This window comes from Cyprinodon tularosa, unplaced genomic scaffold, assembly GCF_016077235.1.
Source record: "Cyprinodon tularosa strain WSP-4 unplaced genomic scaffold, ASM1607723v1 ctg313, whole genome shotgun sequence".
In the NCBI taxonomy this organism is placed as follows: Eukaryota; Metazoa; Chordata; class Actinopteri; order Cyprinodontiformes; family Cyprinodontidae; genus Cyprinodon; species Cyprinodon tularosa.
This window is the reverse complement of record NW_024039023.1, coordinates 1,316,758-1,331,163: the sequence shown is the minus strand read 5'-3', so window position 1 is coordinate 1,331,163 and position 14,406 is coordinate 1,316,758. Positions and strand designations below refer to the sequence as shown.

Genomic DNA, 14,406 nt, shown 5'->3' with positions numbered 1-14,406 from the left:
AATAGAAAATAGAGTCAAGACATTGAAAAGGTTAGAAATAATTATTTGTATTTGAAACAAGATTTTTTTTTACATCAAACTTTGCTTTGGTCAAAGAATCCTCCATTTGCTGCAATTACAGCATTGCAGACCTTTGGCATTCCAACTGTTAATTTGTTGAGGTAATCTGGAGAAATTGCACCCCACGCTTCCAGAAGCAGCTTCCACAAGTTGGATTGGTTGGATGGGCACTTCTTGCCTACCATACGGTCAAGCTACTCCCACAACAGCTCAATGGGGTTCAGATCTTGTGACTGCGCTGGCCACTCCATTACCGATAGAATACCAGCTGACAGCTTCTGCTCTAAATAGTTCTTGAACAATTTGGAGGTGTGTTTAGGGTCATTGTCCTGTTGTAGGATAAAATTGGCTCCAATCAAGCGTTGTCCACTGGGTATGGCATAGCGTTGCAAAATGGAGTGATAGCCTTCCCTATTCAGAATTCCTTTTACCCTGTACAAATCTCCTACCTTCCCAGCACCAAAGCAACCCCAGACCATCACATTACCTCCACCATGCTTAACAGATGGCGTCAGGCATTCTTCCAGCATCTTTTCATTTGTTCTGCGTCTCACAAACGTTCTTCTTTGTGATCCATCCATAACACTTTTTTTCCAGTCTTCCAATGTCTGTGTTCTTTTGCCCATCTTAATCTTTTTCTTTTATTGGCCAGTCTCAGATGTGGCTTTTTCTTTGCCACTCTGCCCTGAAGCCAAGGATCCTGCAGCCGCCTCTTCACTGTAGATGTTGACACTGGTGTTTTGCAGGTACTATTTAATGAAGAGGCCGGTTGGGGACCTGTGATGCGTCTGTTTCTCAAACTAGAGACTCTAATGATCTTCTTGCTCAGTTATGCAACGCGGCCTCCCACTTCTTTTTCTAATCTGGTTAGAGCCTGTTTGTGCTGTCCTCTGAAGGGAGTAGTACATACTGTTGTAGGAAATCTTCAATTTCTTAGCAATTTCTCGCATTGAATAGCCTTCATTTCTAAGAAAAAGAATAGACTGTCGATTTTCAGATGAAAGTTCTCTTTTTCTGGCCATTTTGAGCGTTTAATTGACCCCACAAATGTAATGCTCCAGAAACTCAATCTGCTCAAAGGAAGGTCAGTTTTGTAGCTTCTATAATGAGCTAAACTGTTTTCAGATGTGTGAACATGATTGCACAAGGGTTTTCTAATCATCAATTAGCCTTCTGAGCCAATGAGCAAACACATTGTACCATTAGAACACTGGAGTAATAGTTGCTGGAAATGGGCCTCTATACACCTATGTAGATATTGCACCAAAAACCAGACATTTGCAGCTAGAATAGTCATTTACCACATTAGCAATGTATAGAGTTTATTTCTTTAAAGTTAAGAATAGTTTAAAGTTGTCTTCATTGAAAAGTAGTGCTTTTCCTTCAAAAATAAGGACATTCAATGTGACCCCAAACTTCTAAATGTATGTGTGTGTGTGTGTGTGTGTATATATGTATGTATGTATATATATATATATATATGTATGTATATATATATGTATATATGTATGTGTGTATATATATATGTGTATGTATATATATATATGTGTGTATGTATGTATGTGAGTGTATTTCTTTAAAGTTAAGACTAGTTTAAAGTTATCTTCATTGAAAAGTACAGTGCTTTTCCTTAAAAAATAAGGACATTCAATGTGACCCCAAACTTTTGAACGGTAGTGTATATACAGTAAATGTAATTTTTGTTTTTCTCATGCGTTTTAGTAAAAAAAAAAAATGTTCCTTTAAACACATCTACTTAAAATTTTCCATATTTTCTTTAATTTAATTTCAAATGTATAAATTAACTGGGTAAAAAAAAGATGAAATTCAAGAATGTTTTTTTTTTTCTCCCCTTTATTTCATTTAATTTTTTTTTTTTTTACTGACCTTAAAAAGCCATTGAACAGCTGTGGAAAACAAAGAGAAGCTTTCTTTTGTCTCAGGAGCAGCCGTGGAGGACGTACAGCAGATCCTCGTGTTTTCACTTTGACTGTATTACACACTCTTTATAGAACGTGGAATAAAAGCTTCCAGTTAAAAGAGACTAGTCAGTTTCTGACTAATAAAAAATCTTATTTATATCCAAATAAGAAAATATGATTCAATTGTTTGTTTGTGTGATGTAAAAATGAATTTTCCAACAAGCCTTGGGCTGCAGCATTGTGATAAATAATAACCTCCAACAGAGCTTTTTCAAACAGCTTATTATTAATTTTGTTAGTAAAAGCTCACCTCTCCTTTTAAACTGCCAACAAAGCTGGAAATAAATTGTTTTGATATTGATGCTAGCATAAAGTGGACAGAAAACAGTGTTCACCAATCTGATGTTGAACAAATTAGACTACAAATGAGATTATAAATCTTCTTCAAACTGCCTTTAATTATAATTTGACTTATTCTATTTATTCTGTGCTAATGTCTTAGAGAGAACTTCATTGTGCAGACTCAGAGAAATACTTCCCTTAATTAATGTTTTGATGTAGAAGAAGGTTTTAACAGATTGAGGACAGAAGTTTGCAAAGACAAACAATTTACAGATGTTCTTTATCATCCTCTCTTCTTTCGTTTTAACATCTTAAACAGGCAGACTGTCGGATATAAACACTATGATGTTGCAATTCGCCACCTGCAGCCCAGCAACGGCTGCAAATTATGAAGTGCAAAAAAAAAAACAGATGAAACAAAACAGCTCCCAATTCTTCCTCTGACTCCGCTCTCTGCTTTGTGTCAGATTGGTTTTTCCGTCCAGCTTTTGTCACGTTTGTTTTGATAAGAGAACTAAAAGTAAGATGAGGGAAGACGAAGGGAGAGAAATAAATCAGTTTGATCTGCCGTTTGGAGGAGTTGAGGTCTGGTTAAAGGGGCTCCCAACCTGGATCCACACGTTTTCACAGCATTTACTAAGTCCTCTAACAGACACATTGTGTGTATATATGTGAAAAGAAGGAACTAAATGTGTTTCCAAACCATAATTTCCAAGGTCAGCATGACGGCCTAATTACAGCTCATTTTGACAAACTGACCGGCAGGATTTATTCTTCTTACAGACAGATTTAAGCTCAGAAAAACATCAGATGTCCTGCTAGCATGTTCTTCACCAGTAATCAGCTTTTGCAGAGTTTTAAAGAGATTTTAAATAAAGGGATCCGTCAGGAAGGAAGACAAAAAAAAGACGCACAGCATCACTCAGAGACCAGGGGAATCTGTTATTGGTTATTGCAGATATACTGGATGACTCTCCAAAAACTAGCTCACCTGATAGGTCACCAACAGCAGCTGGAAACAACTGGATATGATTTCAACAAGGGGGGAGTTATAGACCAAGTTTACCGGAGTGGGAGGCGTGTTTTTTTTTTTTTTCAGGGCATAAAGTAAAAAAAATAAGACAATAATTCATCATTCTGTATATTAAAGTCATAGGGAAATAATATTTAAATGTCAAGTTATTCTAGCTTGAACATGTATATAAATGTACTCTTTATCAGACGATAATCCCAAAATTTAGAAAATGTCTATTTAAAAGAAAAAATCCTGTCCTTTTTTCCGTTATCTTATGTCGATCCCTTCCTAGAACCGCCCGTGTGAATCCTAATTATTTGCTCAATAAGAAATTATTAAAACCTAAAGTTTCAAATTCAAAGTTAGAAAAAATTTTACTTTTATTGTATTGTTTTGTTTTTTTCCAATAATTCACCCAAGATGTTTGTGCCAGAAAATCATCTCTAGATTCTGTTCATCAGTGAAGTTTTTTTTCCATCTGAGAAAGAAGCACAGTCAGTGATGCTGGAAACACAGAGCTTCAGTCCTCTGACCACTGATGCTGCCTGGTAGCTTCTGTCTCCACACTCTGCATAGATTCATTGGAAGGGAACACAGATGTCTGCGCGGGGTTCGTCGTATTATCTAGTTATTGAATGTCCTGCTGTTATAGAACAACTTGAAGAATCTCAACGTCCTTTAGCGTTTTGTTCTGAGAACAGTCAGACTTTCTGCGAGCTTTCTTCTCCGCTTTTTCCTGACACTCTGATTGGCCGCTCTGCTGGTGGCCGAACTCAAAGCTGATCCTGAGCTCTCCCATCTGGCAGCGCGGCAGAACGTCAGGGATCCACTGGATCACGAAGGGGCTGGACTCCTTCTGGTCCCCAGAGTTTGGTCCTGGCAACGAACAAAGGAAGTGGAGAATTTTTTTTTTTTAAACAAGCAGAAAAAAAGCATTTTCTGTCGGGAATTTAAAACAAAATAAGAGAATGGAATTAAAGGGAGACACGTACCGACTTTGAGGAAAGTGCGGTGCTCCATTGGTCGTATGGCCTGGGGACGGTCCGCCCTGCATCCGTCTGTCAATTCCCTCTCAGGCGGCGACTCAGGGAGGTTAAAGTGGGAGTAAGAGCCGTCCAGATTCTTGACAAAGCTCTGAGTGACTTCTAATGGAAGCTGTTGGACAGATCATTAGATCTTAGGCTGCTCATTGGAAAATGGTGGCTAACAGCTTTGAATAAACAAGAGAATAACTCATAATTTAACCAAATTATGAATTAAATAGTGTTTGTTTTTGTTGCTAGTGAAGACGTTTTGTCAATGGAAACTTTAAAAAAAATGTTTATTTAATTTTGAAAAAAATTGTATTTCATTTTGAAAAAAATGTAACTTTAAAAAAAAAAGTGGGGTTTGAAATAACGTTGCTGCTTTCTCAGATTTTACTTAAATCCTTTTATTTTGTTTCTTTTTTTCCAATTTTATTTTTATCACAAACAAAACATACTGATTTTATGTTTTAAATTTATTTTATAAATTTTCTTTCACAGGTTTTACATTTTGAAGTTATTCTTTTTTTATTTCTGTTCCAGAATGAGTTTTATAAATTACACATTCTCTTCACTTGCAGCGCAATACAAACGCTCTTGACCAATAACACGTTGTTGCTAACGTACATCCAGACCAATAGAAATGCGTCTTCGCTCAGGAGAAGCATTTCTAAAAGATATGAAGAAAGTTCGATCTGACTGCAAGTCATAAAACTCAATATGAAAACTGAAATTTGAAGAGAAAAAAGTAAAAGATGTAAAATATTAAAAAAAAAAACTGCAAAATTACACACAAAACCTTTTTTTATTATAATTTTTCTTAAAATTTCATTTCTTGATTCCTTTTTTTTCCATATTTCCATTTACAAACATGTTCTTTGCTTGCAGCACTAATGAAACCAAATTTACCGCATAAATAATCTACATAATATTTAATGTTTTGTATAAAGTTCCAGGAAGTGTTTTCACTTGTTTTTGGTCTTTAGAACATACCTCAGGCGTGTCGAAAATCTGTTTGACATGCTGCAGGTTGGTGATGTGCCAGGTGTACTTGGTGAAATAGCCCAGAGGAGCCTCGTTTTTCCTCACAGATGCTGAACTCCACAGAGACAGAACATTTTAATAAAGTTTAATCATCACTTTTTGAAAAGATTGCCATTTCTTTCCCCCCTCAGCCCCTCTCTAGTCAGTACTCGCTATAAACCTCCTTCACTAGGGGCTGCAGAAGCTAATCTTTTGGAGTGTTTCTCTTCCTGCTTTTCACATTGAAAGATATAGTTTTTTTATTTATTTATTTTTTATTTATTTATTTATTTATTTATTTATTATTTCAAAGATATAGTTTAAAAATATATATAAAACTCAACAGATGTATTTCAGAGTCTTGCCAAAGACTCTAAAATGGATTAAGGCCTGGACTTTGACTAGGCCATTCCAACTGTTGGTGCTACAGATTTAGCTGTATATTTAGGTTAATTAACCACCCGGCCTAAACTGAAGTCTAATGCATGCTGATAAAGGCTCCCCACAGCATGATGCTGCCACTACCGTCCTCCACAGTGAAGACAGAATTCATATACTAAAACTTGCTTCTCTGTTGTATAAAATTGCATTAAAATACATCCATCCATTTTTTATCATGCTTTATCCCTGCTGGGGTCGAGAGGGGTGCTGCTGCCTATCTCCAGCTGTCTACGGGCGAGAGATGAGGCCTACCCTGGACAGGTCGCCAGTCCATCGCAGGGCAACACAGAGAAAAACAACCATTCACACACACACTCACACCTAAGGAGAATTTACAGAAGCCAATTAACCTAACAGTGGACTGTCGTAGGAAGCCGGAGTACCCAGAAAGAACCCATGCATGCACAGGGAGAACATGCAAACTCCTTGCAAAAAGACCTGAACCTGAGCAGCCCCTTAAAATTGCATTAAAATATCTCACTTAAATTTTTAATTTGTGCAAAAAAGTGTAAACGAGCGCTATAGGCATAAATACGTTGGTAAAGCACTGTAGCCCTACACAGCAGCTTTATGTACAGCCTTTCTGTTCAATATGGTAAAAAAAACTCACTTGTCGTGAAATTGGGCAGTCTTCTCTTCTTGGATCCTAGCGACAGCCGCTGCTGTAGAGCGTTGAAGAACTCCTGGGGGATCTGGTAGACTAGTGGATGTGGTTTACCTAACAATAAGAGATGAATCCAAAACCATAACTAAACCACACCTTAAAAGGGTCTCTGGGTCTTTGACCAAAGCTCGACCCTTTCACCTCATTTTTGGAAATATTTGATTTTAATATGCTAAAAATGTGGGTTTAATCTAAATTAACCATTAGATTAACTTTAGGCAATAAAATCTAGACTTTCAGAATAAATATTTCTATTATTACAAAAATAAATTTCAATGACCCAAACCATGTTAAATGTTTGTCTACACTGCCCTCTACTGGATGCACATGTCAGGTACACTGGTATAAACCAGCACAGTATGGGTCTAAATAGAAAACAAATTAAACTTAGAGATATTTTCATTAGATTTTAACATTAATGCCATCAAATCCTGTTGGTTTATTACTTGCTTATCTATAAAACCTGAGACACAAAGTGGGAATAAAGAAATTATAATGAAAACAAAATCTTCCTAAGATTGACTTATTTTCCAGCGAGACACACATCTAGGGCTGCAACTAATGATTATTTTAAAAATCGATGAATCGGCCGATTATTTTTTCGATTAATCGATGAATCGGACAAAAAAAAAATTTTATATTAACCTCTTTATTCCAAAATAAACATTTTAGACAGAACAAACAAGCACACAAGTACAGGTTGCTCATTAACTGTACTGGTGCAATATGAAAAATAAATGTTTGTGTAAAAACTACGCAAACTTACATGAGAAATGTAGCTGTACATCCACAAAATATAGGCTACTTTGGTTCATAAAGCGCAAAAAGAGACAGGCATTTTTGTTTTTTAAAGCCCCTAAGGGGTTCAACAATAGGTCCCCCCATTTCAAGAAATGAGTTTTTTTTTAGACTAGAAGAGTTCTGCCTTTTAAGACAGGAAAGTATAGCAGTTAAAGTTGCTGCTTGAGAAAATACTGAACCATAGAGATAAAAATAGCCCTGTGATTCAAATTATAAATTGTATTTGGAATAAAAATGAGAGAACTAGGGGTGGTAAAAAAACACATCCTCCAAAGACAGATATTTACATGGGAATGTGGCAGATAATTAATTGACATATTACTGATCTTGCTGGATTTTATTCTGCTTTACTTCCATAAATTGCAGGATCTTCTTTTCTTTATCTTTGCCAGAAGATTTAAACTTTAAAAGCCTTGCCCTCATAATTTGCAAGTTAATTTATTTATAAAGAAAATATAAACGCTGCTTAAACAAATGTAAATGAAATTAAAAGTAAAATAAGTAGCCAACCTTATCCCTGTCTGTAACCTACTAACAAGGCAAGGAAAGCATCAGATGAGCTACCTGAGAAACTAACGTTACGTTTCCCCACTTTAAAACCAAACAAACATGGTTACTCATCCTGCTGATCAGCTCTCTTCACTGCCATCGAAGGCTCCAAAGTGTTTTCTTTTCAGGTGCTGCGTCATAACAGTGGTGCTTCCGTGCCATGTTCATTTGTTTTTACAAAAAGTTGCATGTTATCACTTTTTTCACTTTACAAAGCGCAGGCTATTTTAATTATTGTGATCAATTTGCGCCGTCAATCCCGGCGCATGCGCGCTTCATTTGCAGTCTGGACGCTGAGGGTAAACTCCTCACTAAAATCCTGCGGCTCTGACTGCCGCGCTGAGAGGGATTCCTGTGGGAGAGGGAGAAAGGCGTTGGGATGGGGGAGGCGCCCCACGGCAGGCAAAAGCCGCCAGTGACACCGTAAAAAGTCGCCAGATTTGTCGCTAGTCGCTTTTTTGAAAAATAGTCGCTGGAGGGGTCTGAAAAGTCGCTGAGTTGGCAACACTGCAACTGCGGCGCTGACTCGCTCCGCCATATTTTTTTTTCTTCCCCCGGATGACGGCGGCGGCGGATGACGCATTAATCGCGCGACACAACTAATCGATGATTAAATTCGTTGCCAACGCTTTTAAAAGTCGATTTTTATCGATTTTATCGATTCGTTGTTGCAGCCCTACACACATCAGTCACAAAAGTGATCATCACAGATCAGTAAAAAGAAGCACAACATTGTGAAATGGAAGGAATTTTTTAGAATGAAATATTTCTTTGCATTTTTCTCACTCGATCTTGAACTTTTCTTTATTGTTTTCGCTGGAAGGTGCTAACTGGCTTAGCCTCAGTAGGCTACATCCTCGTTGACCTGCTGTCCACATGGTCAGAATCTCATCTCCTTTGTTATTGTGAATATAAATAAAGCAGATATGATATTATTAACATTTACTAATAAAGTGAGCAAAAAATAGACACGGAAATAAAGAATACACAAGCTGGATGCAGTAATCTTTCAGAAAATGTATGTAACCAGAGAGAGATACTGGCATATAAAGAATAAAAAAATATCAAATAGTGACCATGCACCTTTAAGTCCATTGAATATTGAGGCTTTGTCAACATTACACGTCACTTCATGGTGTTTTTAGAGTGAAATATTTCCATGTAGAGCTGGAATGTTCTGCTTGAGGTAGTTTAAAAAGAATTCAGAAGACGGATCCTTCACTGGTTCTACATTGAAACCATTGTCACACCCTGTGTGGTGCGACACTACCTCATGGCGCTCTGATAAAATAGACTCAATACATCTGCCAGTGTGTATCAGGCCCACTGTCATGTAGTATCGGCTGCTTTTCTGCAGGCAAGCTAATCAGTTTATGGAAAGATGGATGGAGCGAAATAAAAACGTTTTAATTTAAAAAAGGAAACAATTCAGTCTCATAAGTCTGTAATAATACAAACATCATGTTTCCGGCTGTTTAAATTAAAATATATATAATTTTCCTTCTTTTACTTCAAAATATGTTTGTCTGTCTATCCCATTAGTTCTCATGGACGCATTAAATTTGTGTTCGCAATGTGATTCAAGGGGTATGAATGTGGAATACTTCAACATTGCTAATCATACAAGGTGTTTCATGCAAATGTTACCATCTAGCTGGTAGTGCATCGTCTGATGGATCCTCTCAGTCACACTGGCTAGCCACCGCTGGAAGCCCATCGTCACTGTGCGCTCATCAACAACCTGAGCGCCGCCTGAGGAGGACGAATCACGTGTTAAATCATCGACGGTCTGATTGGCAGCTCATTAGTGGAGAGAATTCAATGGATGAAAGGGAAAGATTGGGATGGGAAAAGACAGGAAACAGGAAAACACAGCCAGAGAGGAGAGACAGGCAGCACCTGCAGGTTTCCTCTGACCGGCTTTCCTCGCGCCGGAGGCCGGCACTCCGTCTTTCCAGCACTCTGCAGAGGGAGGGGCTGCTGAGAGGAGCATCAGAGTGGTGGAGGTAAGAAAGGACAGGTTTAGAAAGAGAAAAAGAAATAGAGAAGGGAGGACAGCGGGAGGTTCAGACCAGGATCAACCAGGCTTCAATGCTTTATGTCAGATAGTTTAAAAAGTGTTATGAAAAAATCACCAGAGGCAGGTTCATCCAAACGCTGCTTCTTCGCTTTATGCTGGGCGTTGATGGAGTCTGCCTGCTGCAGAGGTTTGTCGCCGACGGCGTTCTGCTGCTCACCTGAGGAGAGAAAGACAAAAAATGTTAAATTAGCTGCGATCTTAACATATTTCACAGGAAATATGAACCGAGGTTTCAAAGTGGGATCAATCATTATTGCAGGACTTTAAACCTGATGAAAAATACCCCGTATTAGAAAATACCTTTTTGTTGAATAAAAGGACAAATATGCATTTCAACATCAATTAAAAATTTCCTAATTTAGACTTTATGCGTTTTAAATTAGTGAGTCTGCAGCAGGTTAATCCATAACTTCCTGTTTCCCTGTAATACAAATATTACAGTGTGAAAAATAACATTGTTTAGTTTTGGTAATTACCTGTACCAGAACAAAAATATGCAGATTTGTTAATTTAATGCTTATCAAATCTAGATTCTACAATAACACCAAATTTGAAACCTGATTTAATACAAAATAAAGTATATTTGTTAATTTGTGATGTTTTTATTTTGTTCCTGGAGGTAAAACATTAGGAGATTAGGTGCTCTGCGTGATGCTACATCAGATCCAGTTTTCAAACACACACAAGGACACATCTGGTCTGTTCTAGATCTATGAAGATCTAGAAGCCAAAATTAACCTCTGAATGCACCTTTGTCATTTTCTTATGTTTAGTTAACCTTTAATCTTTAATTTAGTAAAAAAAAAACAATAACATGAACAAAACTTTAGCTTGAGGTGTAACATTTCATAGAAAACAGACAAAAATGTTCATCTACCCATTTATCATTTAGATTACAGAATATGGAAAATAAATAATTAAAGCAAACCTTTTTACTAGTTTTTTATTTTTAAGGAAAATCTTATTCTGACCTGAAAATAAAATAATTCTCCAGGCATTTCCTGAATCCTTTTTCTTTAGCGTTTTCTTACCCACTTCATATATTTGATCAAATCAAGTTAGATTAAGACTAACTTAAATTAAGACTGTCATTATGAGATTATGCTAATTCTAAATTTATTCCAGGACCTTTCTTAATGCTAATTACTGCAGGCAGAAGGGGAGATTCTGTACCTTTTGAGGTGTAGTTGATGAACGCTGCAAACTCTGCAGCCAGCTTCTCGTTGCTTGAGAAGGCGCACACGCAGGCGTAGAAATGAAGGCAGGGTAGGGATGTGGCTGGGCTCGGAGGAGGAGGAGGGGGAGGGAGCGGGGCGGCTCCGTTCACGCCGGGTTTGACTCTCCCTGCGCTCAACTGGCAGGTACAATGAAAGACCTTCTTGTTGCTCTTTAGTGTGTCCACCTGAGCCACGGTGAGGTGCAGCAGGCCCAGAGGATGCTGCGAGTCTGTGTGGCACTTCACCACCAGGGTGTCTTTGGAGACCCGCTGCACCAGAGGTCCGGGGAACTCTGTGGCCAGCCTCCACAGCTCCTCTCTGGCTTGGATGGATGCCTGCAAAGCCTCCAGCACGGAGCTCTTAAAGGTGAGGGGCGTAGCACGGCTCCGGCAGTCTATGGCCTGTTTGATATGGATGCAGAGGCTGTTGGAGGACTGCTCACCTGATGCTGAATTGGACTCGCGCCTGTTTGACCTCTCACCCTGTCTGCAGGAGGGCAGGAAGCAGCGGCCAAGGTTGATGCGGGTGAGCAGGGTGGCTCCATCCCCGGTCGCTATGGCCGTGTCTGTGGGGACCAGCTCCACAAACCCCCACTGAGTGCTTCCTCTGCCTCTGTGGCACACCGAAAACACCTGGGCACCTCCTCCGGCTTCCTGCTCTTTCCCACAACTCGCCTCCTCGCTGTCAGTTATCACCCTCACCACCTCCACTGTGCCTCTCTTGCTGCTTTTACATCCTGCAGAAGCATCTCTGAGCCTAACGCCGCAGGCTGCGTTCTTGCAGCTGAGCCCGCGGGTCCCGTTGTAGACGCCGCACTGAGGACACTTGCGAATGCCCCGCAGGGTTGCCCTCCCCAGGTTGGAGAGAAAGGCAGGGGTGGTGGCCGAGGACTTCCTGCTTTCTCGCTGCTTTGCAGCTAAAGTGGTCTGACCGGGAGGAATCTGAGGGGAGGAGGACGAGATATTTCCTGAAGAGGACGAGGTCACCTCTCTGTCCATTCTGAGACTTCTAACAGAAGACTTCAGCTGCACAATAGATGAATCATGCCTTGAAAACAAGAAAAAGGTTTTAATGTTGAGATAACAGAAACATCAGTCTCTAATATCAAACTGCCTTTAGCTAGTTTGTCTCGCATGTTCATCATGATTTTATTACAATAATCAGGAAAACTGTACCCTAAAGACATTTTGGTTGTCATATAGACTGCCATAAAGCAATTTATTTATTCATTTCATTGTTCTGCTTTCTAGTTCTGTAAAAGTAAATCCCTTTATTGTCACACAACGTGGAAATTCACTCTTTTTTTTTTTTTACAGTGTCCTGTCTGGCAATGTGGCAATAATAATAATTGTCATGATGCCAAAAAAGGGCCCAACAGATTTAACTTTCACAAGTGGAGTAGTGCGGCTATCGCGATAGTGCTCCGCTTGATTCATGCATATAAATTGCTTTATTATAATTCATGCAGGGAGTATTACAGATTATATAGACCCTGCAATGTAAGTAGAACAGGAAAGGAAAGACAGAAAAAAAGGAGAAAAGATTAAAAAAAAAGGGAGGAAATTCACTCTCTGCATTTAACCCCTCCCCTTGGGGAGCAGTGGGCGGCCATTGTGTGGCGCCCGGGGAGCAGTGTGGGGGTTAAGGGTCTTGCTCAGGAACCAGAAGTGCAGGCTGTGGGGATCGAACCTTCTCAGAGCACAAGCGCACTGCTCTGACCAGTAGATCAACGCACCCTTTTTGCCTATTCTTAATTAAAATTTTTGTTTAAAAGGTGTTTATTTTTATTTTTAGAGCGACACAATACATCATTTACCATTTTAGATTGAAGTTTTTGATATCAAAGCTGATCAGGACAATATGAATGTAATATTTACATTAAAACTTCAGACTTTAATCAGTTATGGTATCTGTAGTTTTGGACTGCAACTAATGACCTTGTTGCTTCGATTAATCTGTAGATTAGATTTTCAATAAATAATTGGTTAGCAAAACATTCCTTAAAGAGGATTTTTATTTTTTATTTCTTTCTTTATTTATTTTTTTACAGAAATTAAACTAAAGGACAAAACATATTTACAAACAAATGTTTCTATGTTTTTTTTTTGTTTGTTTGTTTTGCAATTTTGGTATAATTACTGCTCTAAGTGGGTCGTTCTGTCAGCTATAGGCATCTTTTAGACCCTCTGTATTCCGTTTAATGATTAATTAGTTGACGATAATTTCAATAAGCAATTAATCACGATTAACTGTTTTAGGCACACTGTAGTTGAAGAGAAACCTTATAAATCCTATAGTTAGAAAGAGAGAAATTATATAACATTTAAGTAGCCTGAGGTTAGACTACAGAGGTAAATCTCCCCAATGTGAGATCAGTAAAGTTAAATTATTATTATTAGTAGTATTATAACCAGTCAGTCGCCAGTGACTGGCTAATTACTAGTGGTGAATAACTATGGAAAGCCATTAACTGGAAAACTTCAAACAGAAATATTAATGGTTTTTACCAGGAGAGGAAAATTAGGCATATTAGCACAGAATATTAAAGGAAAATTAAAAGGTATGTCAAGTAATGTTACTTTACTAGTGAAAATCTTCAATTCTAGTGTCTTTTTTTGTTGTTAAAATTACCTTGAATTGATTTATTATATCTATATTTATCAGGTCCTTACTGTAGTACTTCTTGTGTCGTCATCAATCCAAATACACACAGAGAACAACGAACACCTTTTGCTCTAAATTGTCCTTTTAAAAACTTTGTATCATAAAATAAATGACTAAATGACAATACGTCCTTCCATCTTCAGCTCCGTGTTCCGAGTGCTTTACGTGTAATAAGCATATTCATGATGCTACATGAACTTTTTTTTGCAACCATACGGTCTACCTTACCTACATCTGTATGAATATTGAAAAAAAGCTCTAACCGCCTCTGTTTGGTCGGATTCAGCTTCGCTCTGGCCTCCTAGAACGCCTTGAACGTCGCCATTCCTCCTTACATCCAAACACCCGCATTGCGCCTGTAACGGCCCTTCCTATTGGACGGAGCCTGTCACGTGGGAGAAAGGACAGGGGCGCGCAGTTTGGGCCCGTGGAATCATGGTATATGTAGTTAATTCAAGATAAAAGGCGGAGAGATGCTAAACCTTTAAATGCATTTTTCTTTTGAGTTGTCGCGTTTTAATAAAAAAAGAAAAGTCCAGAGACAGTATCTCACGTTTCCTATATGTAATGTTCTTAAATATAAACCAAAATGGTAAAACTTCT

At 38.4% G+C, this 14,406-nt stretch overlaps 1 protein-coding gene across 8 annotated transcripts; it reads right to left on the bottom strand.

The window, feature by feature from the left end:
• Positions 1–3,694: 3,694 nt before the first annotated feature.
• cunh2orf42 (chromosome unknown C2orf42 homolog) lies at positions 3,695–14,196 on the bottom strand. Of its 8 annotated transcripts, none has more exons than XM_038292532.1 (9): positions 14,060–14,196; positions 11,096–12,189; positions 9,975–10,079; positions 9,742–9,822; positions 9,490–9,594; positions 6,439–6,546; positions 5,358–5,458; positions 4,332–4,494; positions 3,695–4,215 (listed from the first exon to the last, which is right to left on the bottom strand). In XM_038292532.1, exons 2-9 carry the CDS (start codon positions 12,135–12,137, stop codon positions 3,986–3,988), a joined length of 1,935 nt encoding a protein of 644 aa, XP_038148460.1. In that variant the 5' UTR covers positions 12,138–12,189; positions 14,060–14,196; the 3' UTR covers positions 3,695–3,985. The 8 variants fall into 8 exon arrangements, with proteins under 8 accessions (XP_038148460.1, XP_038148463.1, XP_038148456.1 ...); XM_038292535.1 differs by having other exon boundaries at positions 11,096–12,186; positions 14,032–14,090; XM_038292528.1 differs by lacking the exon at positions 14,060–14,196 and adding an exon at positions 14,036–14,056 and having other exon boundaries at positions 11,096–12,186.
• Between the last annotated feature and the right edge of the window lie 210 nt (positions 14,197–14,406).